General features: G+C 46.2%; 1 protein-coding gene, 1 non-coding gene and 1 pseudogene across 2 annotated transcripts; 1 reads left to right on the top strand and 2 right to left on the bottom strand.

Moving 5' to 3' along the window:
- Window positions 1-197: 197 nt before the first annotated feature.
- Trnav-cac (transfer RNA valine (anticodon CAC)) lies at window positions 198-271 on the bottom strand. The gene has a single exon. It is a non-coding gene; the product is annotated as a tRNA-Val (tRNA).
- A 371-nt stretch (window positions 272-642) lies between these two features.
- Abcd4 (ATP binding cassette subfamily D member 4) lies at window positions 643-11,987 on the top strand. The gene is made up of 13 exons (XM_077799785.1): window positions 643-690; window positions 2,181-2,275; window positions 2,550-2,671; window positions 2,778-2,869; window positions 3,038-3,127; window positions 4,910-5,118; window positions 5,287-5,378; window positions 6,037-6,073; window positions 6,449-6,498; window positions 6,836-6,888; window positions 7,182-7,258; window positions 7,808-7,923; window positions 8,090-11,987. Exons 1-13 carry the CDS (start codon window positions 650-652, stop codon window positions 8,156-8,158), a joined length of 1,143 nt encoding a protein of 380 aa, XP_077655911.1. The 5' UTR covers window positions 643-649; the 3' UTR covers window positions 8,159-11,987.
- On the bottom strand, window positions 8,776-10,936 carry LOC113191193 (disks large-associated protein 5 pseudogene; annotated as a pseudogene).
- Window positions 11,988-27,037: the final 15,050 nt, after the last annotated feature.

The raw sequence follows: 27,037 nt of genomic DNA on the forward strand, positions 1-27,037 counted from the left end.
CCAGCTGTGCTAGTTACTAGCTGCGTGATCTCAGGTGAAGGCTTTCAACATCTCAAATGTTTGGTTTTCTTATCTCTACAGATTAGAATGGGATGTATGTTTGCCTACTAAGGAATAAGGCAAACATACATGAGAAGCATTGAGAACAGTGTCTGGTTGTCCATTGCCAAATTCCTTGCTTGCCTCCTTTTTTTTTTTGTGTGGTACTGGGGATTGAACCCAGGGCCTTGTGCATGTGAGGCAAGCACTCTACCAACTGAGCTATATCCCCAGCCCGCCAAAGTCCTTATTCTCCCTGGGTCTTCTCATGTGCTTCTGGTCTAACCAACATGACTCAGGTCTGTTGGGGCTGTCATCTAATTGATCCAGCCCTTTCTCTATGATTTTCTTGGCCTCCTGGCTGGGCCTATGGAGAGGAGGGATTGTGAACAGGAATGCACCTGTCCTGTCCTCTCATTAGAAAGCTGAGGGTGGCCCTGTCTTTGCATGGCTTTTGCTACCCCAACAGGCCTTGGGATTTCCCACCCCTAAGACAGACCAGGGAAGGGTTGGTTGAGGCAGCCAGAGCTCTTAGGGAGGGGTTTCCTCTCTATCCAGAGCTCGCCATTGTTAGTACACATCTCTCTTTGGTCTGCCTAGGTTCAAGCACATGCAAATTCGGGTGAACGCTGAGCCTGCTGCTTTCTACAGGTGAGTCTGGTAGAGAGAGTTCCCCTTCCACCTTGCAGAGGTAGTACCCAAGAAGGAAAGTTGAAATTGATAACTCTCCCACCCCCAGAGCTCATACTGAACACTGTCACATTTGCCTGAGACCCTCTAACTGCCCTTCTCTGCCTTGCCCTTAGGTCCTAGGAGACTCCTAGCTGGAGTCTCCTTATAGTAGCTGGTTTTAGTCTTAGTGCCTAACATGGGACCTGAAATGGCCACAGAATAAAATGAGGGGATGTGTCGCCATCTTGCTGATGTCTGATGCATCGCCTCTACCTCTGTTTTCTTGTTGTGAATTAGCTTTTTTCCCTAGCACCTGACATCCAAGACTGTTTCTTTTTCTCTGTAGCATGGGACTTCTCAGGAGACCTACTCCCCACAAACACCGCCAGAATATGTTGTCTCCTGATGGCAGTGTTGTGAAATGTCCCTTCCCTCCAGGACCAGGGCAATCCCTGAGCTCTACCTTGTGTAAGGCCACTATCAGTGTTTGGACTGATAGTCCAGGGCCCAGAGGTTTATGTTAAGAAGTTGCTAATTTTTGGATTAGCTGTACTTGGGGTGGATCTAATGGCCTGTGTCCTTTGTTCTTCTGTCAGATTCTGCTGTATTTTGCATCTACCACTACTTGGGAACACCCGGAGTATTAGGAATCTGAGCCAGATTGAGTGGTGGGGTGGGGAGAGTTGGATGGGTGGCGAATTTGCTTTCAGATTCTGCAGCTTCTGCTCAGCTTTGGGGAAAACAGTTCTTGGAGGTATTGTTCCTCTGTGGCCTCTCTATGCAAAATCTGAAGTGCCCCCCTCTTCTCCATCTTTTCTGCCTGGAGAATTTCTACTTATCCTTGAAGCCCCAAGTAAGCTCCAAGGCGCTTTCCCAGGCTTCCTTAGTGGGCAGGTCTGTTTATTGCCATAGCCCTGAGGACAGACATGCTCACACTCCATACTCCAGAAACGATGCAGTGTGTCCACATGACCTCTGAACTGGGACCTCTGGAAGTCAAGAACTGTTTGTCCACTTCTTCATTGCACTGGCTGACTAGCGTAGAGCCTGGCGAGTAGTGTCTGCTGCAATTTATTTATTTGGTTAATAACAGCGGCTTTTGTTGAGGGCCCCTCATGTCTGCTACTTTATATCCAGAAACGTAATTCTCAGCCTAACCTATTATGTAGGTATTATTAGCTCCATTTGACAGATGAGAAAAAATAAGGTCCTAGAGGCTTACGTAACCTGCCACTGTCACCTGCCTAAAAACTGGCTAGAGCCAGGATTTGAATCAGGTCTGGCCAAGTCTAGAGTGTGTGTTCTTTCCACAAACAATATCATGAGGCAGAACAAGCAATGAATGGTTGTTAGTGACAGAAAGGGTCTGAAGCTAAGATTGTTTGGATGGGCTTGGTCCCTAAAGGAGGCCGTGATGAGGGGTGGGGTGCCCCTGCAGGCCCTGTGGACATCCCAGCCTTTCTCATCAGAGCTGGGCATGTGGAGCACATGAGGACAGACCGCAGGCTGCAGAGACTCCTTCAGACCCAGAGGGAGCTGATGTCCAAAGAGCTCTGGCTGTACAGTAAGCAGAGGGTTCCCTGGAGGTGGGAACCATACAGTGGGAATGGTCCACTTCCCTTCCTGTACCTCTGTGCTTGTTTACCTGTCCTGAGAAACGTGTTCTGATGAAGGAATTAACTCAGGGGAGCCACTGTCTCTGCCGTGGGTGTCCTCAGGAGAATGAGGATCCAGGGGAATTGTGGTCCTGCTTGACTTCCTGCTCCCCATCCCAAGGATTGTGTCCCCTTCAAAGCACTAGAGTAGCTCATGGGTCTCCCACTTTCTGTCTCCTGTAGTTGGTGTCAACACCTTTGACTATCTGGGCAGCATCCTGAGTTATGTTGTCATCGCAATCCCCATTTTCGGTGGGGTCTATGGAGACCTGACCCCTACAGAGCTGAGCACTCTGGTCAGCAAGGTAAGAATCCCTCCTGGTGACCCCTCATGCTGCACACCCCATCCTCTGGTCTGAGCCCAGGGTCTGGGAGTTGAGGCTGGCACTGACCACTCTCCATCCTGTCCAGAATGCCTTTGTGTGCATGTACCTCATCAACTGCTTCACCCGACTCATCGACCTTTCCACTACGCTGTCAGACGTGGCTGGTTACACACACAGGTGAGGCTGCATCCCACCCCACTGGACCCTGAACTGAGTGTGTGCTGTTGGAAGAAGCAGCTAAGTGGGAAAGGGAACAGAAAATCTCCCCATATACTAGAGGGTGTGAGTCAGTGTCACTTCACCTGGCACCCCAGACCCTGCCTCAGGTTCTTGCTTCTTGCTCAGGATTGGGGAGCTTCAGGAGGCTCTGATGGAGATGGCCCTGAAGTTGCAGGACTGTGAGGTCCAGGATGAGACTGAGTGGGACTTGGACAAGTGAGTACTCGTGAATCCCCAGCTTGGGTTCACCCTGGTGCCCTACCCCTCCCAGCTAAGTAGCAACAGAGTCGTGAGGTGAGTGGAAGCAACCTCCATCTGGTGCCAAGCACATTGTGATTGCTGTCACAGGGTTTGGCACCCAGTGTTCGGGTTTACATCATCCCCCAGCTGATGGAAGCAAAGTGCTCACACCTGCCTGGGCCCCTTAACAAAAAAACAAAAACCTGAATGGTATCACCCCCTCCTCTTCTTCCTGCTGAGCTCCAGCCTGCCCTTTTCTGCAGGGTGTGTCTTCTTTGTTCTCTGTGCTTCATGCTGATCCAGAGATGTCTTCCTTCTCCTATCTTTGGAAATCAGGAATGTTTCTTACCTTGCCCTGTCTTCAGGATCTGCTTCATCTCTACTTTTCTTGGGAGATTACTTAACTGTTCTGGGCCTCAGTTTCTTTTCTTTTCTTTTTTTGTTTTAAAGAGAGAGAATTTTTTTTAATACTTATTTTTCAGTTTTCGGTGGACACAACATCTTTATTTTATTTTATGTGGTGCTGAGGATCGAACCCAGTGCCCCGCGCATGCCAGGCGAGCGCGTTACCGCTTGAGCCACATCTCCAGCTCCTGGGCCTCAGTTTCTTCATCTCTAAATATCGAAGTTATGAAACCTTCCTCCTGCCTGGTTGTGAGGATTAGAGTTTATAGTACTTAGAAAGTGCTTGGACTCTGGCCACATAGTGAGCTTTCAAAAATGGAACAATCTGAATTACAGGTCCTGTGTTCAGCTCTCATTTCTTAAGAATGAATGTCTTAACAGTTGACCTATTTAGGCTGGGTGCATGGTAGCTCATGCCTTTAATCCCAGCTCAGGAGGCTGAGGCAGGAAGATTGCAGATTTGAAGCCAGGGCAACTTAGTGTCTCAAAATAAGAAAATAAAAAGATCAGGGGGTATAGTACAGTGGTCAGGTGCCCTCAAGTTCAATCCCTGGGGCATACATACACACACACACACACACACACACACACACACACAAAGCTTCATGTCACTGTGGGCCTGGAGGCTGGGAGGATGACACAGGAACTGTAGGAATTGGGTTGCTGTTCTGTGGGGAAGATAAGCATCCACGAAGAGCTAGGAATTCCAGAGCTTAACCAGAGTTCTATTCCTGTGTATTAACTACTCCCATGTTACTATCAGTTTTCTGATCACACCATGACCCACCAACATTAGAATTAGCCAAAGTCAGCTCTGCAACTCTGAACAAGCTTCTCAGCCACCTGACCTGGTTTCTTTGCCTTCCAATTGAGAAGAATATCTATGATTCATGGGCATTGAGACTGATTAACATCAGTCACATCTGGGGCTTTGCCCAGTGGGTCTCTGAGTAGGTACCCCCAGCATCCACTCCTGTATTAATGGACTCAGGATACGATACCACAGACTGAGACTGACTTCAACATCAGAAATTAATTTTCTCACAGTTCCGGGAAGTACAAGATCAAGGTGTTAGCAGGGATGGTTTCTCTTTTGGCTGCTCTTGGCTTGCAGACAGTCATCTTCTTGCTTGTCCTCATGTGGCCTTTTCTCTTGTCCTGCCCCTAGAGTCCACCCCAACAGCCTTTCACCATCACCTCTGTGAATAGCCTGTCTCCATAAGAGGTTCTGAGGTCCAGGGAGTTGAGATGTTAACATAAAACTCCAAATGCAGAAGGCTGTCTCTGGAGAAGCAGCGCCTCCCATGCAGTACTCACGCTGCCTACCCTCCTACCCCTCTCTTCTGTACCCAGAGCCTCGGGACGGCCAGCCACGGAGCCAGCAGACACAGCTTTTCTGCTTGAGCGGGTCTCCATCTCTGCCCCCTCCTCTGACATACCCCTGGTCAAGGACCTGAACCTGAAGATCTGCGAAGGGCAGAGTCTGCTCATCACGGGCAATACGGGCACGGGCAAGACCTCCTTGCTGCGGGTTCTGGGCGGCCTCTGGGCAAGCACACGGGGTGAGAGCCCAGCCCTCCCTGCCTCTGACCCCTCCTTGGCCCCGGGGGAGGGGGCAGTGTGGTGGGCTCCAGCCTTCTTCGCTGGGGAAAGACGGGGAGAGTCAAGACAGGAGAGGCAGTTACCTTCTCTGTGAGATCTCAAAATGGAGGCTTCTGTGGGCTCTTCAGGCTCCGTGCAGATGCTGACCGACTTTGGGCCCCATGGGGTGCTGTTCCTGCCACAAAAGCCGTTCTTCACTGATGGGACCCTTCGGGAGCAGGTCAGCCTGATCAGAGGCCTGCTCTCTCTCCTCACCCCACCTGCTTAGCTGGGACCTCTAGCAGGGCAACAGGTCTCAGGCCCTAGGGAGTTACTGGACAGAAGGTGGGGTAAGAAAGTGGCCATGCTTATAATCCCAGTGACTCCAGAGGCTGAGGCAGGAGGATTGCAAGTTCCTGGCCAGCCTTGCCAACTTACCAAGACCCTGTCTCAAAAAATTAAAATGGGCTGGGGATGTAGCTCAGTGGTACATCCCCAGTACTACCCTCCCCATACACACACAAAAGTGGCAAGCCCAGAAACTGGGTTCTAAGAATGTTCTACTCAGCATCTGTGGATTCCCTCCATGTACTCAAAACAACTGCTGGGTACAGGGAGATCTTTGAGGGCGTTGGCCAGTTAACATGTTTATTGAGCCCTCAGGAGACTCAGACTCTTGCCCACTCCCTCTCCCAATCACTTTTGAAGGTTGCAGTGGCCGTACCCCACTCTCTCTGCCCTGTCTCCCACAGGACTCTCTGGCTAGAGTGTCCCAACTCTGCTTAGGTGGAGCGGAGCCTGGCCTTCCTGGGTGGTTCCTGGGGGTTTCTGAGGGAGGGGGTTGTGTGCCCCTCTGTCTCATTAGCCCTCCTCCTAGGCCAGTGTGGTTTTATTTTCAGGTGATATATCCCCTGAAGGAAATCTACCCAGACTCAGGTGAGCTGGACCTACTAAGGTCATGACTTCCATCTCAATTGCCCCTGCTCTGCCTGACTGTGACTTCACTTGCCCCCATGGGAAGAGGCTTCAGCCAGGCTGCTGGTTTCAGGTTGGGTCCCCTCCTCCACCTGTTTACTGTTTGAGGGTCTGTACTTTGCCCTCATCTGACATTCTCTTCTCCGCCCTGAGGAGGGGTACCCATTGGAGGAAGGGAAGTCATTGTTTCAGCTGGCCCTTTCCTTATCAAGGACGATAACCCATCCCCTGTGCCTCAGCCCAGCATTCTGGGTACCCCCCACCCCATGATGTGCCCCAGCTATTCTGGCCAGCCAGAGGAGCTGACATGTTGAGGAAGCCTTCTCTCTCTTGCAGGCTCCACTGACGATGAGAGGATTGTGAGGTTCTTGGAATTGGCAGGCCTGGTAAGTGGGGCAGGGGCCTGAGGACCTGAGCCTCCCTGGGAGCACTGACCACAAGTCTCTGGCTGATGACTGGGGCAGAGAGTGGGAGTACAAATTGGCAGTGGGAGCCATTGATCATATATAGGCCATAGAGGGTTGTAAAGAATTTTAAAACAATAAAACTGACCAAGTCTGTCTGCTTTTTACCATCACCATGCTCCAACAAGTCTAAACAATGTAGTCGATAGCATCCGTACAGTACTGTGGTGTGCAGAAGTGTTAATGTGGTGGGGACTAAGACTGACAGGAGCACGGATGGGCCCTTTCATGGACTTCATGCCCTCTGGGTCTCTTACAGTCCAGCTTGGTGGCAAGAACAGAGGGTCTAGACCAGCAGGTGGATTGGAACTGGTAAGAATGGAGGGGGGCACTCAGCCAGATCCCTCATGAAGACAGTGAGTTCCTGGGGGCACTGCCAAGGGATGGGATAGGCCCTGACCCCAAAGGCTAGATGTTTGGTCCATCAGGCACAAGCTGTGCCCTTGAGAACAGAGTTTGGGCCTCTGGTACGGGCAGCAGGGCTGTGGCACCTTTGTCTGGGGCCAACCTCTGCACAGAGAACCTCTTCTTGCCCAGACCCATTCATGGCAAAAATCAAGCTGTCGCTTCCTTCCTTGAGCATTATCACTTGTTCTCTCTCCTAGGTATGATGTCCTGTCCCCAGGGGAGATGCAAAGGCTCTCCTTTGCCCGGCTCTTCTACCTGCAGCCAAAGTATGCAGGTGAGGCCTGCCCTGCTGTGCCAGGGACTTATGTGCCCACAAGGGTAGCAGCTTGTGTTCACGTACACCCAGCACACCTGGGCATGGCTGGGCATCTCTCTGTCCCTTGCATAAGAGAAGCAGTAGCTGGCACCTCAGGGCAGCCCTGGGAATGCTACAATACCTGCTTTTAAGCTTCTTGCTTTAGCAGCAGTTGAATCCCAAAAACCGGCCGTGAGAGGAATTGTGATATAGCTTCTCTGGCTCTGCCACTAAATGAGTGGGCATCCCGCAGCTGTGCCTGTGGCAGGTGTGGACTTTTCCAAAGATACAACCTTAGGGAACTGGGCGTCCCTGGATTAAGCAGTCTTTGGTAACACTGTGCTTACTACAAGAAAGAGAGATTCTGTTCTCAGATGTAGCCCACGGCTCCCTTGGCTCATCTTCTCCACAAGGTGGGGTTCCTGTAAGCCAGACCAGCTTTCAGCCTCCCCTAGGGCCCAGCTGGGGGTGAGTGTGGGTTAGAGGAGGCAGAGGATCAAAGTCCTGTCCTGTCGTATGTGCCCTCAGTGCTTGATGAAGCCACTAGTGCCCTGACAGAGGAGGTGGAGAGTGACCTCTACCGAATTGGCCAGCAGCTGGGAATGACATTTATCAGCGTGGGACATCGGTCCAGCCTTGAGAAGGTACCAGTGTTCACGAGGGTAGACTGAGGGGAAGGAAAAACCCAGAAGCTAGGCCTGGCTAAGGCCAGGGGCTCCTCACCTTGGACAGTCAAGGTGGCATAGGGAATAGATTGCTTTCTTTTGTGGTGGCTGAGCAGTCTGATTGCTGTGTGGTGGTTTCTCTTAGTTTCACTCCTGGGTTCTGAAACTCTGTGGAGAAGGAAGATGGGAACTGACTAGAGCCAAAGAGGAGTGAAGCCAGGGATGTGGATGGCCACCAGGAGGAGAGCCCAGCAGCCTCCAGGAAGCCAGGAAGACCAAGGGGGCAAGAAGGAGCCCCAGGTTCACCTCCCATGTCTCATGCAGGAGCTCTTGCAGCAGTGGACCCAGCCCAGGGTGGCCCTACAAGGAACACTAAGGTCTACTCACGGCTGCTTCTGTGGCCTCAGCCAGGGCCTCTGTACTCTGGAAATGCTGACTACTTACAGATGACTTCATCTTTGCTGAAGAAAGGTTTTTGTTTTTTGTTTTTTTGACAAGACAAAAACATACCTTTCATTCTGTGTGGTTAATAGACAAAATATCCTTACTTCCCCTGAGAAATAGTATATCCAAAATTCACTTAGAAGAACACTGAATATTAAAACATTATATGACAATATATAAGTGGATTGAATAGAAGTGAACTTCCAATTGTCTAAGAATATTTCACAGCACTGATAATATAAAGAAAATGTTTGGATTTATTTTCAAATTCAAAACTCTTCTGGTTGTTCTTCACTGAGGGCCTTAGAGGTGAACAGGTAATCGGATTATCTCCAAAGGAGATGTGTCTGGCATGTTCTTGATGTCTCTCTCCTCTCCAGTTGATTACTAAAATTTAGGCAAATCAAGAAGGTGGCATTCAGTAATGATACTTTTATTATCAAGTAGTACTAACGGAGAAGACTTAGTTTCTTCTTGTTGTGAGATGGTATTTTGTGATGGTATATTTTTTTCAGGGCTTCTCATCAAAACATCTTGTGAGGTAATTGAAGAATTTAGTTCCATTCTTTCTGCAATATCTGAAACTTCTTCCTTTTTGTTAGTTCTGTATTCATCATGGTTTATTTCAATTAAACCTTATAATCCAGGACACTGAACGTCTTCCACTATGCTATTCTTGCTTTCAGAAATATTTGAAAACAAAATTTTCTTATCAACATGTTCACTTTTGGTGCTCCCAGGATCAGGATTCCCCGGTGGTGTCATTTGTCCTAGCAGATCTTCATCAGCCTTGCTCTCAGGTATGGCATCCAGTGGACTTAGGGGTTCTGTGTCTTTGAGAAAGACGTTCAGAAGAAAGTTCTGAGGATGATTTAACAGGACTCTCAACTCTGAAAAACCAGCATCAACACTATTTTGACAAGTTCCTTTGATGTCATTGGGCTGTTGCCTCAGTGTGTTCTTCCTGCTTAATTTTGCCTCATTGCATTATTTATGGCAGCGAGGGGATTTCCAGCTGCAGTCCTTCCACCATCATCTTATTTTGGTTTACTTGCCATGCTTGAGATGATTTTTTCCCAAATACTTTTTTATTTGTGCTATTGTTTTGCCATCTAGACTCCTCAAGCTTGGTCAGATTGGTGAACTCTTAGTTTACATCTTCCATCTGAAAACTAACCATATCCCCAAATTCATCCAGCTCTGCCCAGGTAGTCTCCATTTCACCTTGTTTATGTTCACAGTCATTCTCCGGTCCTTCACACTGTTTGACTCTTTCCTTAATAAGGAGTCTTGTTTGACCAACTGCTGTGCAAAGAACATCTTTAGCATCATCTGGAATGTCCGATTCAAGCTTTCTGTCCCACTCAAGGCAGTGTGAAGTCAGTTTCTCAGTTTCTGAAATATGGACATCATATGTTGGCTGAGACATCAGATCTTCATTTAATTCAAATGATGTGACATCTTTTATTGAAAGGCCATTTGAATTTTTAGTAGTAGTTTCATCTTGATTTAAGCTATGTTCTTGATTCAAAACTGTTTGAGAACCCAAAGGACACTGTAATTTATTTGAATCTTGCTGTACAGTCTTGGTTGAGTAAGTTTTACATTTTTGGGTCAAGATTTCTTTTTGTTGCTTCTTGAGTCTTCTGGTTTTAAAGGATTCCAGGTATAAATGGGTGTCAAGAAAGCATTGGCACCTGTGGGAGTCATGACTGTTACTTGATAGGTCTTCAAACCATCCAGTGGATGAAACATAAACTCATTAGGTGCAAAGGAATTCTTCCCTTTGGTTTTTGCAGGATTTATCTCAGGTAAGTTACATTTTTTATAAGGTTCCATCTGGATCCATTCCATTTATTGCACTGATTTGTGAATCGAAAGTATTTTCTTTATTATCAAGTTTGAAAGAAACAACCTTATCAGGTTCTGTTTCTAGCTTTTTCACAGGTCTTCCTTTATTTGATGCCTTTCTTTCAGGTTCATTATCATTAGTAGCAGATCGAGTCATTCTCACTGATATGGGCAAATAGGCTGCACAACTGTTTTCTCTTTGTCTAATACTTTCTTTTCTGACATCTGTCTTTGACTAGGTTGGATTGCTCAAACATCAATGCCATTCTCAATCTTAGTTTGTTCAATTTGGTCTTTGGCCTTTGATCTTGTAATCCATGAAGGAGATGGAATAGTCTTTTTTGGCTCAGTTTTCATAGCATTCTGGTTTGATAAAAGAAAGCAAGATGCCTCAGGTCTACAAAGACCCATTTTAAATATTCCTCATTTAGTTTTTCTCTGTTCTTTTAATTTTTGAAGTTGCCTTTCTTCTGTTATTTTTGAAGCATTTGTTTTCGTTCTTCACTTAGGGGAGTTTTATTGACTTTGGCTTGGTACTGGCCTTTTCTGAAACAAGCTCTTGCAATGTCTCATCTAATTCAACAAGACATCTACCTTCCGAGGTTGAAATATTGACATCTTTCAAGCCAGAGTTTCTATTTTGCTGGGATTCCTTAGGTCTGTTTTCTTTCTAAGACGGAGATTTCCTATGAGCATATTTAGTTCAGTACTTAAATCCTAGACTCCTCAAATTTGGTCAGGTTGGAGAACTCTTGGTTTACATCGTTTCAGTACTTAAATCCTTTCTGTGGTGACTGGCAAAACGGATGAAGACATCCTGAGGCACTCTCTAGTGGGAAACATCAACCAAACTAAAAGTACAAGAGTCCTCCGGGTCTGGACAACCTTGGTCACTTCCAAAGGAGGAACTCCAGAAGCTTTATCTCTGAAGAAAGGTTTAAAAGGGCATGCTACAAGAAATGAAGGGTCAGGGTGTGCACCTGACTAAATTTTGTAATGATAGATTTTTAACTTTAATTAACTGACTTTTTATCTTTTTTTAAAGGAAAAAATAAAATAAACATTAATAAATGTTTTTGCAGCTTTTGCTCTTACTCTCCTCTCTATTATAAAATGATCTTCTTTATTGACTGTCTAACCTCAGAGCTTAGAAGGAAGGAGCTCTCCCCTTTGCCCTGGCACCTGCTGCTCATGGTTTTCCACTTCTCACTTCCTCCCTCTGAAGTGGGCACCCCCTTTCTCCACAGAAAAGCCCTCTTCACCATGGCTGATTTTGGGACTGTCAGCAAAAAAGTCTGCAAAAGAGTCCAATGTGGATAAACTTCCTATTTTCGTGTCACCCTGTTTACTTGCCACTGGCCGGGAAGATACCAGCACTCCAGGTGCTGGACACCCCCTTACTACTTTTTCACAAACGTATCCAGTATAGTACTTTGAAGAAATGTGCAAACAAGACCTCTGGCCTTGAGCTGGGCTTCACAGAGATGTCTACATTTTTAAGTTACAAATGGGCTCCATGGTAACAGCTGGCAGGGGGAAGAAAAAAAGAGAAGAAGCTCTTCCCTTCTTAGGTGTTGTCCTTGAAGAGTTAACTTGCCCAGAACAGTGAAAGAAAAAGCTGCTTTTATGTGAACTTCTGCAGACTGTGAACTTCTGAGCCCCTCCCCTTACACACTGGGTATAAAACTCTAAAACTACCTGAACTTGGGGTTCAGGGGATTGATTGACTACAGCAAAGGCTATGCCCTCTAAACCTGGCTGCAGCCAAATAAAACTGTTTCCTGCTATCTTCGGTGCCTTGCCTCGTTTGTCCCTACTACACCTCCGTGGGCCAGTGCAGTGTAGTAAAGTCCAGGAACCACTAATCTCTAGGGCCTTTCTGCCTGTAGGTGCTGGGGATGGAGCCCAGGCCCTCGCACATGCGCACATGCGAGACCCGAGCTCTCCACCACTGAGCCACACCCCCAGCCTCTGTCTTTGCTATCCTAACCCAGATGAAAATAAATGTCCTTCTCCTTACCAGCTAAAATAGGGTTTTTGTGGGTATTTTGTTTTTGTTTTTCTGTATTTGGGGTGGAACCCAGGGGTACTCTACTACTAAATTAAATACCTGGCTCTCTTTATTTTTTATTTTGAGACAGGACTAAATGGTTCAGGCTGGCCTCAAACTTGCAATCCTCAGCCAGGCGTGGTAGTACATCTCTGTAATCCCTGCAACTCAAGGTGCTGTAGAGGGAAGATCTCAAGTTGAGGCCAGCTTTAGTGACTTAGCAAGACTCTGCCTCAAAATAAATAATAAAAAGTTTTGGGGATGTAACTCAATGATAAAGAACCCCAATCTCTAGTACAAAAAGCAGAAAAAAACAAAACAAAAATACCCTTGTTATCCTCCTGTCTTAGCCTCCCAAGTAATTGTGATTATGATGTGTACCACTCTGTCCAGCATTTCCTAATGTATTTTTAAGTATTTATCTATTTATTTTGGTACTGGAGATTGAACCCAGGGGTGCTTTACCACTGAGATACACCCCCAGCCCTTTTTAATTTTTTATTTTGAGATAGGATATTGCTAAATTGCTTAGGGCTTTGGTAAGTTGCTAACTAACCTCAAACTTGGAATCCTCCTTCCTCAGCCTCCTGAATTGCTGGGATTACAGGCATGTACCTCTGTGGCCAACTTTTCCTAATATTTTAAAATACTCTCAGTATAGTCTGTACCTAGAGTTCCTGTTGGGAGTCTCCCTGAGAACTCCCCGGGCCTTTCAAACATGGCGGCAGGCAAATTGCCAGCGGGCAGCTAGAACTCCCCAGGCCTTTCAGATAAGGAGCCCCTAGTGCAACATGGCGGTGGGCAAGTTGCCAGTGGGCGGATAACAAGTTATTTTGAAAACCTTCTAATTGGTCCTCCCATCTTCCGTGATCGTGGACAGCTCGTGCCCCCCATGAATCTTATGCAGGGTGGACGTGCGTGCACCGTAGGTGATGATCTGACCTTTACTATGATTGGCCCCGGGAGCTTCCTGGTTTAAGGTAACTGACTCTCACTTTCTATATAAACTAGCACCAGCTTGCAGTAAAGTGCTTCATCATTGTCACTGCTATCTGTGTGTGTGCATTTTAATCTCCGACGACGAACCTGGCCTTTCAGTTCCAGCTAGCTACTTGTGAGGAGGATTGCATGAGTCCAGGAGTTCAAGGCTAGCCTGGACCACCAAAAAAAAAAAAAAAAAAGAATGACTAACTCACTTTTTTTTTTTTTTTTTTGTACCAGGGATTGAACCCAGAGGCACTTTACCACTGAGTTACATTTTACATCCCTGGCCCTTTTTATTTTTTTATTTTGCTAAATTGCTTAGGGCCTTGCTAAATTGTTGAGGCTTGTCTTGAACTTGCAATCCTCCTGTCTGGGCCTCCCCAGTCACTGGGGTTACAGGCACATGCCACCATGCCTGGCTAAATGAATTTTTTTTTAAAGAAATTTTACATTTGATGTAAATAGACAATAACTATATGAACAATGAAAACCAGTGTTTTTAAATTGCAGCTACACACTTTACCTACAAAAACTGAGCCTGAAGCTTGCTGTCTTTGTGTGGGGGGGAAAAGAGCAGAGTTTAAGAAGTGTTTGAGAAGAGTTAGGTATAGTAGCACCCATCTGAGATTTTTTCCCACTTAATGAAATTAGGTAGAATGGGAATTAGAAGGGAAATAACTTTAATCACTCTTAAGATTTGTGGTTACTTAATGCCTTATTACTACCCTATAAAATGATCTGAGATGTGAGAGTGGAAGTTTCTTACATGAGGAAATGTGCCCCAGACCAGTGCAGCCTAGCCCATGGGGCGGGCCGGCCTCAGGCCTGTTCTTCTGGAGCTCCCCCCTGAGAGCTGCTGAGGAATTGCAGGACTATGGCACTAGAAAGGCCCATGGTAGCCCTTCAGCCACACTCTCAAGGTTAAAGGGGCCTTCTTCGCATTCTTGAATCTTCTGGACATACCCTTCCAAGAGGTTCTACCCATCTTTTTTTTTAGATGGTGTGGATTGAACCCAGAGACTTACATGTGCTAAGCATGTGGTAACACTCCAGCCTCCAAGTTGGTCTTGAGCCTCTGTTCAGATGCCTCCAGCACTGGCCCTGCCTGTCTTCCAACAGCTCTAATGGGAAACTTCCTCCTTGGGTTAAGGGAACACCTGCTTCCCCAGATTGCCCTGACTTCACCCCTTGGGCACGTGTCTGTGTAGCTGTGGGGTCTGGGCATGGGAGGACTCCCTTTGGCTTAATTTCTGCATGTTACTGCTAACCTTTTAGAGACCACTTGTCCTTCTTGGCTTCTTGGACTCCCTGTCTTTCACTCACCTCAGAGACAGAGGCATTAAGAGGTGTTAGGAATTGGTAGAAACCCATATGAAGGCCAGGCCCTCCATAGTATATGACAGGTCAAGTATGTTTTGTTTTTAAATGCGGTGTGCATCAACCAGGAAGTAATTGCACAAGCTTATTGACCAGTAATTGCCCATTTGGCTCCCAGGGACCTACATAGACTCAGGTAGAGTGCTGTCCCCTCCGGCACTCTGCTAAAGGGCCCTGGATTGTAGGGGAGGGCAGGAAAGCAGTGTTTTGTCACCTTCAGCCACTGTCTGCTTACCATATCTATTTGTGTATAGTAAAGGCCCCTCACACTGAATGCTATGTGGTTTGAAGATGCCTTCTCCAAAACTCATGTTGAAATTCAATTGCTATTATAAGACATGAGGAGTGGGACCTCAAAGAGGTGACTAGGTCCTGAGGGTGTTGCCCTCCTGGTGGATTGAGGCTGATATGGTACAACTGGGTTCAATATAAAAGGGTGGAAGTTTGGCCCCCTTTTCCTCTCAGACTCTCCCCTCACCCTTTCTCTCCTTGTAATGTGACGTCTTCTGCTGTGTGAAGACCGTAGGAAGACCCTCACAGATACAGATCCTCAATCTTAGGCTTCCCAGCCTCCAGATCATGAGCCAAATCAACTTTCCTTGTTTATAATTTACCCAGTCTGCGCTATTTTGTTACAGCAGCAGAAAACAGACTGAAACACATGCCAAAAACGGCTTGCATGGTCTTTCCCAAAAGCTTTTTCCTAGAGTCTCCTGTGAAAGTGAGCTATACTACTGTCTAGTCACACAAGTCAAAACTCAAGTGGTCCTTAACATACCCTTTCTGCCCCTTATCCAACCCCCAACCAGGTGCTATTGGGTTTACCCTACTGATAGGTCTTCCATCCATCCACCCCTGTCCACCTGCTGGAATCCCATCTCAAAGAAGGCCAGAAGGGAGTCAGGAAAGGGAGAAAAGCCACAAAGAGATCAAGGAACAAAAGACCAAAGAAAGGAAGCATCAGGAGGCAGTGTATACCCATCACTTGGGAATATTAGTGACTGTGGGGTAGCCATCTATGGACTATGTAGTTCAGCTACTGAAAATGGTGGTGTTTCTGTATTTCTTCATCAGATATCTCTGAACACCAGCCACATGTGGAGTGCCATTCTAAATTCCAGGCCTACTATAGTAGGGAGCAAGATGGGCCAGGGCTACCTCTCCTGGAACTCCCTTGCTCTGTGTGGCACATGGCAGATCTGAAAAACTTAAAACAGGAGAATGCTTCAAGAGAACTTCAAGTGCAAAACATTTACAAAATTGAACAACTGCTGTGATATTGTAGAATCTCCAGTTGCCTTCAGAATCCCCCCAAATGCCAGTTCCCATACAAAACCATAGAAGACCATTAACAGAATTTTGCCAAGGGTTCATGATTTGGGGGCATTATCTAGCCTACTGCAAAACAGAACATTTAAAAATCCCTTGTTAACTTATTTTAATTCCCTGCATATCTTCCCTCTCCCTGTGCTGTGTGTCTCTTTTATCCACTTTAACCCCTGGAGTACTCCTTTCTCTCCTTTCCCAAGGGGTTGGGTGTTGGAGAAGACAACTTAGATTCCAGGATAAACTACGTCAGGAAGGATCAGGGTGGGTGAAGAATATTAGCTTGTGATCAAAGATCCACAAATGCAGGCTGGGGCTGGGGCTCAGTGGTAGAGCACTTGCCTAGCACATGTGAGGCATTGGGTTCAATTCTCAGCACCACATAAAAAATAAATAAAGACTTTATGTCCCTCTTCAACTAAATTTCTTTTAAAAAATCCATGAATGCAACACCTACAGACACAGAAGTTATCAACAGCTGCTGTTCCTCCCACATCCGGCACTTTCCACGCCTTTTCTCATCTCCTCCTCACTGCAGACCCAGCAGAGAGGAAGGCTGCAGAGCTTGGGCTATAGCTGATATGCAGGGGTCTTTGAGTCCTTGTAAAACAATACCCCTAAATCAAGCCTGTAAGTTCTACTGAGGATAGCGAGTTGGTGACCTGGGACAGAGAACTTGCCACTGGGGGAGGAAGTGATGTGGGAAAGGCTGTGGGCAGAGGAAGGAGGGAAGGAGATGCTTGCCTTGGGCAAAGGATAAGGAACCCTATGGATACTCAGCCATCTCAGTATTTTGATGGTGGTGAGAACTGACAGGTAACACCCAACCTCTATTCCTGGCTCAGACCACAGGTAGTTGTGTACCATGTTCTGCATTATAGAGGACAGAGCTGGACTTTGTCCTAAGAAACTATAGAGGGACAATGCCAGTTGCCTTCAGTAAAGACTGCTTTTCTAGAAGCATCCTGTCAATGCCAAGAGCTCCTGGGTGATGCCATATCTGGATATTGGGATATGTTAACATCCATATCTGGATGCTGAGCTAATCCCTAGAGAAGAGGGCGCCCTCTAGAGGCACAAAGTTGTTGGACAATCCATCCCAGGAAAAGAACAAGTCAGCAGAGTGGGCCTAGGATCCCTGTTGGAGGCTATGGAGACCACCTGAGAGGTGGGATAGGACTTGGATGGCCTTGTCCCTGGGCATCAGGCAAGAGACATGGGCTGGGGAACCTTGGGCCTCCCAGACCGCTGGGCCACTGCATTCGCCATCTATAAGTAGGTTTCTAGGAAGATTTCCATGGTAAAGTAAGTTCAAGACAGGGAAAAGAATTTTACCCAACATTGGGCCAGTCCCTGACCCCAGATCACAAGGGTGAAAGGAAGAGAAAAGTAAGCCCAAGCCTGGGCTTGGGGAACAAGTTTATGGCTCACACAAAACTTGAAGAGAATGAGGGCCAAGATGCTTCCTTTCCTTTATAGCCAGATTGAAATGGCTGAACTCCAGGAGCTGAAATAATGTGCTTAGGAGTCTCAGGTTGAGCATGTTCAGAGAGACTGAGCCCCTCTCCTGCTCCACCTGTAGCCTCCATCTTGCCTATCTCAGGGAACTGCTTCCATGGACCCCATTGAACTCAGGCCAGAGACCTGGGACTCTCAGGAGTCCCTTCTCCCCATCCCAGCCAGCACTAGGTCCTGTGTGTTCTAACTCCAAAAGACATGTGAAGCACACCCCTTTTCTCCCTCCCACCACCACCAACCTGGTCTGGACAACTACAGTGACCTCCTCCCTGGTCCCCGCTGCTTCTCTCAGCCCCTACATCTCCCACCAAGCAGCATGATGGGCTTCACAATTGCGAATTGGCTGCTCACCACATTAAAGTTTAAAATACTGCAGCGGCTCACCTCGCCCCACCTCCTGGCCTGTCCCTTTCCCCAGGGCCATCAGCCAGTCCTGCCTCAGAGCTTGCCCCCATGCCTCCTTGTTTTTATCCCACTTTAGATATTTCTACATATTCCATGGGGAACAGGCCCTGAAAGGGGAGTCCTGTGCTTAAGGTCATTCAGTGGCAAGATTCCAACCAGGTCTGAGACCAAAACCAGTGCCCAGTGGTTTCTCCTCTGTCCCTCATGCAGTCATTTTGTGGTGGAGCTCAGAAAGGACAGAGATTCCAGAGTCATGAGACAGCTCAACCTGGTACAGAGCACCCAGGGCACCAGCTGGGGAACTCCTCACTTACAGCCTACCAATCATACACGCCCAGGGGCACTGAGCCCCGAGTCTCCCTGCTTCTGCCCACCAGCTCCTGATACCCCAACCAGCAGATTGTATGTGGAAAGGGCCAATGAAGATATAAACACAAAACACCAGGTTAGAGGTGTAGCTCAATGGTAGAGCATGTGCCTAGCAGGAATGAGGCCCTGAGTTTAATTCCCTGCACTGCAAAAATAAAACAATAACACCCTGCAAGGATTGATCTGATGATATTTCATTCTTAGCTATTTTTGTATGGTACTAGGGATTTAATCCAGGGGTGCAATTCCACTGAGGTACACCCCCATCCCTCTCTGTTTTGGACTTTTCTTTTCTTTCTTTCTTTCTTTTTTTTTCTTTTTTTTTTTTTTTTTTGAGACAGGGTTTCACTAAATTGCAGAGGCTAGCCTCAAACTTTCAAATCTCCTGCCTTAGCCTCCAGAGTCTCTGGGATTACAGTTCTCACCACTGTGTACATTCTAATGGATTCCTAAATGGTAGTCAAAAGAAACCTCAACAAGCCAGGCGCAGTGGCTCATACCTGTAATCACAGGAATTTGGGAGGCTGAAGCAGGAGAATCACAAGTCCAAGGCCAGCCTCAGCAACTTAGCAAGTCCCTGTCTCAAACTAAAAGATAAGAAAAATGGACTGGGAATGTGGCTCAGTGTACAGCCCCACCCTGGGTTCAATCCCCAGAACTGGAGAGAAAAAAAGAGAGAGAAAGAAAGGCAGAAAATATTAAAATATTCCCTCCCTGTCCAAAAATGAAGAAAGGCAGTCACTGTCCTGGGTCAGGAAATAGTCCTTGTACATGTTCTTTTTAAAGATGTCAAAATTTGTTTCTATGCTCTGTGAAAGTGCCTTTGGCCTCTAAATTCCAGGAATTCTGATGGACTGTCTCAGCTTCTTAACTGAGTTAATGATACTGAAATGAACATCTGCTCTGTCAAAGGTGGACTCTAGTGTTTCCTTCAGTAACCAGGGGGAGGGACACTGGCCCTTCTCGTTTCCTCTGCATGAAATAAGTAAGTCGGTGACTTGTCAAGATTTCTGATATGAATTAGAAATGAGAGAATATGTATCTCATTTACATTAACATGGGAAATGAAAGAATAAACCTCAACTCTCAGGCTGTATTAGAAACAGGATTTTAAAATAGCATTCAAGTTTGGAGACTGACTCTATTGAAATAAAAATAATTAAAAGAAAATACGATGGCAGGGCACAGTGGCACATGCCTGTAATCCCAGAGGCTTGGGAGGCTGAGGCAGGAGGAGTGCAAATTCAAAGCCAGCCTCAGCAACTTAGGGAGGCCCTAAGCAACTCAGTGAGACCCTGTCTGAAAATAAAAATTTTAAAAAGGGCTGGGATGTGGCTCAGTCGTTAAGCATTCCTGGGTTCAATTCCTGCTACAAAAAAAGAAAAGAAAATAGTATGAATAACTACACCAACAAATAGGGTTACCTAGATGAATAGATAAATCCTAGAAGCACACAACTACCAAGACTAATCCAAGAAGAAACGGAAAATCTGAATATACCTTTAACAAAGGATTGAAACTATAATGAAAAACCTCTTGAGCAATATCCCTAGGATGAAGTGGTTTTATTGGCAAATGTTACCGAACATTTAAAGAATATTTAATACCAATCCTTCTCAAAATCTCCTTTTTTTTTTTTTTTTTTTTTTTTCCTTTTTGGTACTAAGCAATAAACCCAGCAGTGCTTTACCACTAAGCCACAAACCTAGTTCTTTTATTTTCTAATTTGAGACAGGGGCTTGCTATTCTTAGGGCCTGGTTAAATTGCTGAGGTTGGCCTCAAACTTGCAGACATTCTGAGTTGCTGGGATTACAGGCATGCACCACAGTGCCTGGGTATTCTCCAAATCTTTTTTCAAAAATAGGAGAGAAAACTTCCTAACACGTTCTGTGTGGTGAGCATTATTAAAGCCATACAAAGGCACTTATTACAAGAAAACTCTAAACCAATATCCCTTATGAATACAGAGTTCTTTAACAAACAAAAATGCAGCAGTATATAAAAAGGATTATATGTTATGACAAAGTGGGACTATCCCAGGAATGCAAGAAGAGTGAAGAGTTTAACATGAAAATCAATCAATCAATCAATGAAGTGGGGGTAAAGCACATGATCATCTCAGTTGATAAAGGAAAATATTTGACAAAATTCTTTTTTTTTTTAATTGAGAGAGAGAGAGAATTTTTTTTTTAAAGAGAGAGAGAGAGAGAGAGAGAGAGAGAGAGAGAGAATTTTTTTTTAATATTTATTTTTTAGTTCTCGGCGGACATAACACCTTTGTTTGCATGTGGTGCTGAGGATCGAACCGGGCCTCACGCATGCCAAGTGAGCGCGCTACCACTTGAGCCACATCCCCAGCCCCATATTTGACAAAATTCAACACCTAGAAGGGCACAGGAGCAGGGCACGCCTATGATCTTAGCAGCTCACAGCTCAGGAGGCTGAGGCAGGAGGATGGAAAGTTTAAGCCCAGCCTCAGCAACTTAGTGAGGCCCTAAGCAACTTAGCAAGGCCCCGTCTCTAAATAAAATATTTAAAAGAGCTGGAGGGGGGCTGGGGTTATGGCTCAAGCGGTAACGTGCTCACCTGGCATGCGTGCGGCCTGGGTTCGGTCCTCAGCACCACATACAAATAATGATGTTGTTGTGTCCGCCAAAAACTAATAAATATTAAAAATTCTCTATCTCTCTCGCTCTCTTTTTTTAAAAAATAAAAGAGCTGGAGGGGCTGGGGTTGTGGCTCAGTTATGAAGCACTTGTCTAGCACATGTGAAGCACTGGGTTCAAGCCTCAGACTGCATTAAAATAAATAAATAAAGTTATTATATGCATCTACAACTAAAGAAAGGTGGGGGGGGCTGGGAATGTTGCTCAGTGGTTAAGCACCCCTGGGTTCAATCCCCAACACCAAAATAAATAAATAAATAAAATTGTTTAAAAAAAAAATATATATATATAAGGCTAGGGATGACACTCAATGATCAAGTGTCCCTGGGTTCAATCCCTCATACAAAAGAAAAAAAAAAAAAAGAGGGGTGGGTCAGAGGTGTGCTCAGTGGTATAGCACTTGCTTAGTATACTTGAGAACTGGGTTCAATCCTAGCACCACCACCAAAAAAAAAAAAAAAAAAAAAAGTCTGAGCTACAAAGAGAATTAGCAAAATCTAATTAGTTTTTTAAAACATATCTTTCTCAGAAGATAAAACAGAAAAAAAACAATATAAAATATATATAACATATAAAATATATATTATAATCTACACAGTATAGCTCAACTGATAGGTGTATTATATAAAACACTGCACCCCAAATTAGAAAATACATTATGTGTAATTTATAAAAATTACTTTTCATAAAAATTAAGTACTATTCAATCTAAACCAATGCATACCAAAAGATCAAGAGAATGAAAGGGATGATCTCTGGTCACAACATAAGTTCAGAATTATAACAGGAATAATCACTTCACCCATAAAAACCCCATACACTGAGCTGGGCATGGTGGGAACATGCCCGTAAACTCAGTGACTCTCGGGAGGCTAAGGCGGAAGAATCTCTAGTTTAAGGCCAGCCTTGGCAACTTAGTGAGACTCTCAGCAACTTAGTGAAACCTTGTCTCAAATAAAAAATGAGGGGCTGGGGCTGGGGCTCAGTGGTAGCGCACTTGCTTGGCATGTGTGAGGCACTGGGTGCCATTCTCAGCACCACATATAAATAAATAAAGGTCTTTGGACAACTGAAAAAAAAATCTTTTAAAAAAGTAAATAAATAAATAAAAAATGGAAACAGCTGGGGATGAAACTCAGTGTCATGTCTCCCTGGTTCAATCTGTAGTGCTCCCACATCCTTGGAATTTTAAAACACAACATTTAGAAATTTTTTTAAGTGGGCTTTAGTATGTATATAAAACTGTAAATAAATGAAAACTACATACTAAGTCTTTTGGGTTGCAGCTACAACAAACTTTAAAATATATGATTTTTAATGTCTGTATTAGTAAAAAAACAATGAGGTAATTGTTCCACTCAAGATGTTAGCAAAAGTCCCCCACTCTCACTCAATGTAGAAGTTGGGAAAAGATTTTTTTTTTTTAAATAACAGCAGAAGTTTAATAAAAGTGATTAAAGAAGAAAGAGTGTAGAAAGGAACAGTGAAGGATACCTGTAATCCCAGTGACCCAGGAGGCTGAGGCAGAAATCACAAGTTCAAGGCCAACCTAGCAGTGTGTCTCAAAAAGTAAAACAGGCTAGGGGTGTAGCTCAGTGGTAGAGCGCTTGCCTAGCATGCTTCAGGCCTTGGGTTTAATTCCAGCATAAGGGAGGCAGGGAGGGAGGGAGGGAGAGAGATAAGTGTCAACCTTCTCATGGTCTCTTTGGGTCTTCACAAGAGCCTGATGAGGGGCTGGGGATGTGGCTCAAGCGGTAAAGCGCTCGCCTGGCATGCACAGGATGCTGGGTTCCATCCTCAGCACCACGTAAAAATAAAATAAAGATGTTGTGTCCACCAAAAACTGAAAGATAAATATTTTTTAAAAAAAGAGCCTGATGAGGGGTTATTATCCTTGCAGTTTAACAGATGAGTGCATCAAAACCTGAGGAGGCTGAGGTAACAGAGCTGCACTTGAATAAACTCAGGCCTCTGGACCCACTTAGATGTCCTTTTTTTTAGGCTGCCCTCTCATCAGGGACAGACAGGGAGTCCTCTGATGAGGCCGGGCTCTCTGCTTGGCTCTCGGTCTGTCCCTGCCTTTCCCTGCATGCAATTCTACCTCTATCCTCCACCCCTTCCCCATAACCTGCTCCTTTTGCATGAAGACCACAGGTGGGCTCACTTGGCATTGGAACCACAGAGCATTGTGGGAGTAAAAAGTGTAGGTTGGAGGACCAAGTGACCCCTATTTGAGGTTGTGATTGTCCTTTGAACATGCTTCTGTATCCATTACTATTAAGCTCAGCATCGTATTTTCTTGTCCATCAGTATATCCATTCAAGTAATTCCTATGTCATCATCTTAACTGGCTAGGCCTGGATTAGGTTTTATTCTTCTGATTCTACTTCCGAGCAGAAATAACTGCTCTGCTTCATGCCCATGAGGACCATGTGGAAGAAATGCACTTCTCCTCTTCCCTCTTACCTCTGAGCCCACCATGATCATCTTGGTGAACCACCCCTGCCCTGGCCTCATTAGCACCAGGCAAAGGTAGGAGGTGAATCTCAGCCTGGTGGACAACAGTCCAGCTTGTGTGATTCTGCAGCTCAACACAAGGCCATCTCCTCATTCCCTGACCCACTTCTTGTGACAGACTCCCACTTCCTATGGTCCTTGTGTTAAGGGACAGACAGATGAGGATGACGGGAACATGAAGTCAGGAGAATAATTCTATCCAATGGGCCCACTGTGCTGACCCCCACATGCTTTCTTTTCCAGGAAGCAATTTACCTGCAGCCCTGTCTGGCCTAAGTGGACAGGATATGTCACATTCCTCAGCACACTACCTGTTCACTGCAGGAGAAATGCAGGCCCAAAGGAATGTTGATAAGAGGAACCCAAGTTACCCTGAAGGAGGAGACTTGTGACCAGACCTGAAACTCTGAAAGATAAGGATATTTCCTCCTAACCATAAAATCTGTAAGCAGAGAGTGTCCCCTTTCCCTTTTCCTATCCCTTCAGTAAACTCATTCCTCTTACTCTGAGTGACATGTCTGAAATCTTTCTGACTTGGTTGCAAGAACCGGAGTTTGAAGAGGCGGGTCTTCACGCTGCCTCATTTTCTCCAAAAGCCCCAGCTCCGTAACACCTAGTCTGGCTCTACCACATAGAGATACAATGGAATGGTCCCTGGCTCTGAGGCCAAGAGTAGGGGAAGGAATGAGACCAGTGATCAATAAGAACAGTTAGCATTGGAAGGAATTGATCTTCAGTGAGGAATTAATGGAGCAAAACCTGCAGGGCCTGCTCAGCTGTGGCTAAGCAGAGACTTCAGTGACTCCATTGTGGCCTGAGGTAAGGGGCAGCCAGGCATGGAGAGAAGACAGAGGAGGCCTAAAAAGAAAAAAACAGGAAGCAGGAAGAGCCAGGAGACAGAACAGGGAAGGCCACGGGCTCTTGACCCAGGTTCAGTTCCCCAGAGGGTACCTGGTTGACCAGCTTGGTAAGTGGAGCCCCAGGGGTTAGAAATAGCCAAAGGGGCAGTCCTGGCCCTTGTTCCAACCCAAAGAAGCCAGTGCTCTTTCCCCTCTAGAAAACCAACAGCTAATGAGGTTTTTCTGTTTGTTTTATTTTTGTAAGTGGTACTGGAAATTGAACCCAGGGGCACTCTACCACTGAGCTACATCTCCAGCCCTTTTTATTTTATTTTTTAAAATATTAGGACCTTTATTTATTTATATGCGGTGCTGAGAATCAAACCCAGTGCCTCACACATGCTAGGCAAGCACTCTACCCCAGCCCCTCCAGCCCCTTTTTAAAAACAGGGTCTCGCTAAGTTGTCCAGGCTGGTCTCAAATTTGCAATCCTCCTGCCTCAGTCTCCTAAATTGCTGGAATTACAGGCATGTACCACAGTACCCCACTGTGTTTTTCTTAAATATTTATTTTTTGGTTGTAGTTGGACACAATGCCTTTATTTCACTTATTTATTTTTATGTGGTGCTGAGGATCGACCCCAGGGTCCTGCACGTGCCAGGCAAGTGCTCTACTGCTGAGCCACAATCCCAGCCCCCACCCACTGTGTTTTTAAATAAATTTTATTTTTACAATTTTATATTTACAGAAAAATTGTGAAGATAATCCAGCATTTCCATAGTCCCCTCGCCCCATTTCCCCTATCATTGACATCTCAAATTAGTATGATTTCTTTGCTATATTTGATGAGCCAGGGTGTCCAGCCTCAGCACCCTAAAGGGAGGCTGGGTGGAGAGGGCACTGCAGCTCCAGTGGAAGCAGGAGAAAAGCTCCAAGGCTCCAGGGAGTTGTGGGGTGCAGGTGCCATCAGAGGCTGGGGAGGGGGCTGGGGATGTGGCTCAAGCGGTAGCGCGCTCGCCTGGCATGCGTGCGGCCCGGGTTCGATCCTCAGCACCACATACAAACAAAGATGTTGTGTCCGCCGAGAACTAAAAAAAATAAATATTAAAATATTCTCTCTCTCTCTCTCTCTCTCTCTCTCTCTCTCTCTCTCTCCTCTCTCCTCTCTAAAAAAAAAATAAATAAAATAAAAAAAATTAAAAAAAAAGAGGCTGGGGAGGCTGGCAGGGAGCAGGGACCAGTCCCCAGCAATCCTGCAGACCAGATCCCCTTTCCTGCCACAGCGGCTCTCTCCAGGTCACAGACCTGGACCTCGGGAGCTCCCGCTCTGTATCCACCTCATGTGCCACTCTCGCCCCTGCTGGCCTCCTCCCCTATTCTTGCCAGGCCTCTGCAGCTGCTAGGAGGCAGCCCTGGTCCATCAGTCCTGCCTGCCCTTTCCAGGCTCTCTTGCATTTCCTGGTGCAGGTCGCCCCCTGTCAGCAGCCTGGTGGACCTGCAGCTCGGAATGCAATTTCCCAGGAACTAGAATTGGGTTCCCAGGGGGAGAGTCCACTCCTGGGTACCCTCAGCACCGGAGCAGGATTTCTCTTTGTTCCTGTCCAGCTTCCCCTTGGCCATGGCTTCCCGGCCTCCCCTCATTGATTATCTGCAGGCCTCTTTACATCTCCCTCTGCAGACAGCTGCCTGCCGCTCCCCAGGGTAAATCCCCTGGAGTGAATATCCACAAAGATTTCTGGCATCTCACAAACCTATGTGTGTCCTTGTTGTCCCCTAGGTCTATCTGAGGATGGAACAGCTGTCAAGGACCTGAGGAGCATGCCCTGGCATGGCCATCCTTCTTTGTGCTCCTGTGGTACCCTTCCCAATGTCCTCGCTCTTTCCTCCCAATGCTACAAGAACAGATGTTTATTCCGTAGGGAGGCAGGAGAGAGAGGCTCAGAGGTTAAACACCTTGACCCAAGTCCTATGGATGGTCAGTTCACCCTGTTATACACTTTCACGATCCTTTATACCATGCCTCCAAGGCCTTAGAACATTTGCAATTTTCTATTTTCTTTGTGTGATTATTGGGATTCTGTTCCGCCATCCAGACTGTAAATTCTGTAAGAACAGGGACTTAGGACTGCTTTGCCCCCACTGTAACCCCAGTGCGCTACTCTACTGCCTGATACATATTAATTGCTCGACAAATTTTGTTAAATTATTGAGTAATTGCATAAGAGTAGCTTGAGTAGCAGGCCTTTTGATGGGTCCTAGGGTTAAAAGACAAATAAGATAGAGTCCCCTCCCTTGAAGAAGTCAGTCTTGTGGGGAATATAACATGGAAAATTCCTGATGGAGCAATATCCCAAATACCTTGAGAGAACAGAGGCCATAAACCCTTCTGGCAGGGTGAGGTTGCTTTGGGGAAAGAGGGCTGAATGAGAAGTGGCAGTTTGTTTCTGGAGGGTTGGGGTGGGCAGGTCTGGTAAGGGCATTCCCAGGCCATGATGCTCAGGGAAGACCTGGACACAGCGCAAGGCAGGCGGGACTTGAAGTCTTGTCCCTTCACCACCCAGCTGCCAGAGTTCCCACAGGTTCCCCTCAGGCTCCGAGGTGGGGAGTACCACATGTGGGTCCCATTTGGGTTACAAGGACTGCCCACCTCCTGTGGTTCTCTTTTGTGGGTGGATTGCCAGAAACCTCTACTGCAAGGAAGTTCCACATCTGAGCCAATTTGAAACAATCTTATGAGATTTTTTTT

The sequence above is a fragment of the Urocitellus parryii genome, chromosome 6, assembly GCF_045843805.1.
Source record: "Urocitellus parryii isolate mUroPar1 chromosome 6, mUroPar1.hap1, whole genome shotgun sequence".
Lineage (NCBI taxonomy): Eukaryota > Metazoa > Chordata > Mammalia > Rodentia > Sciuridae > Urocitellus > Urocitellus parryii.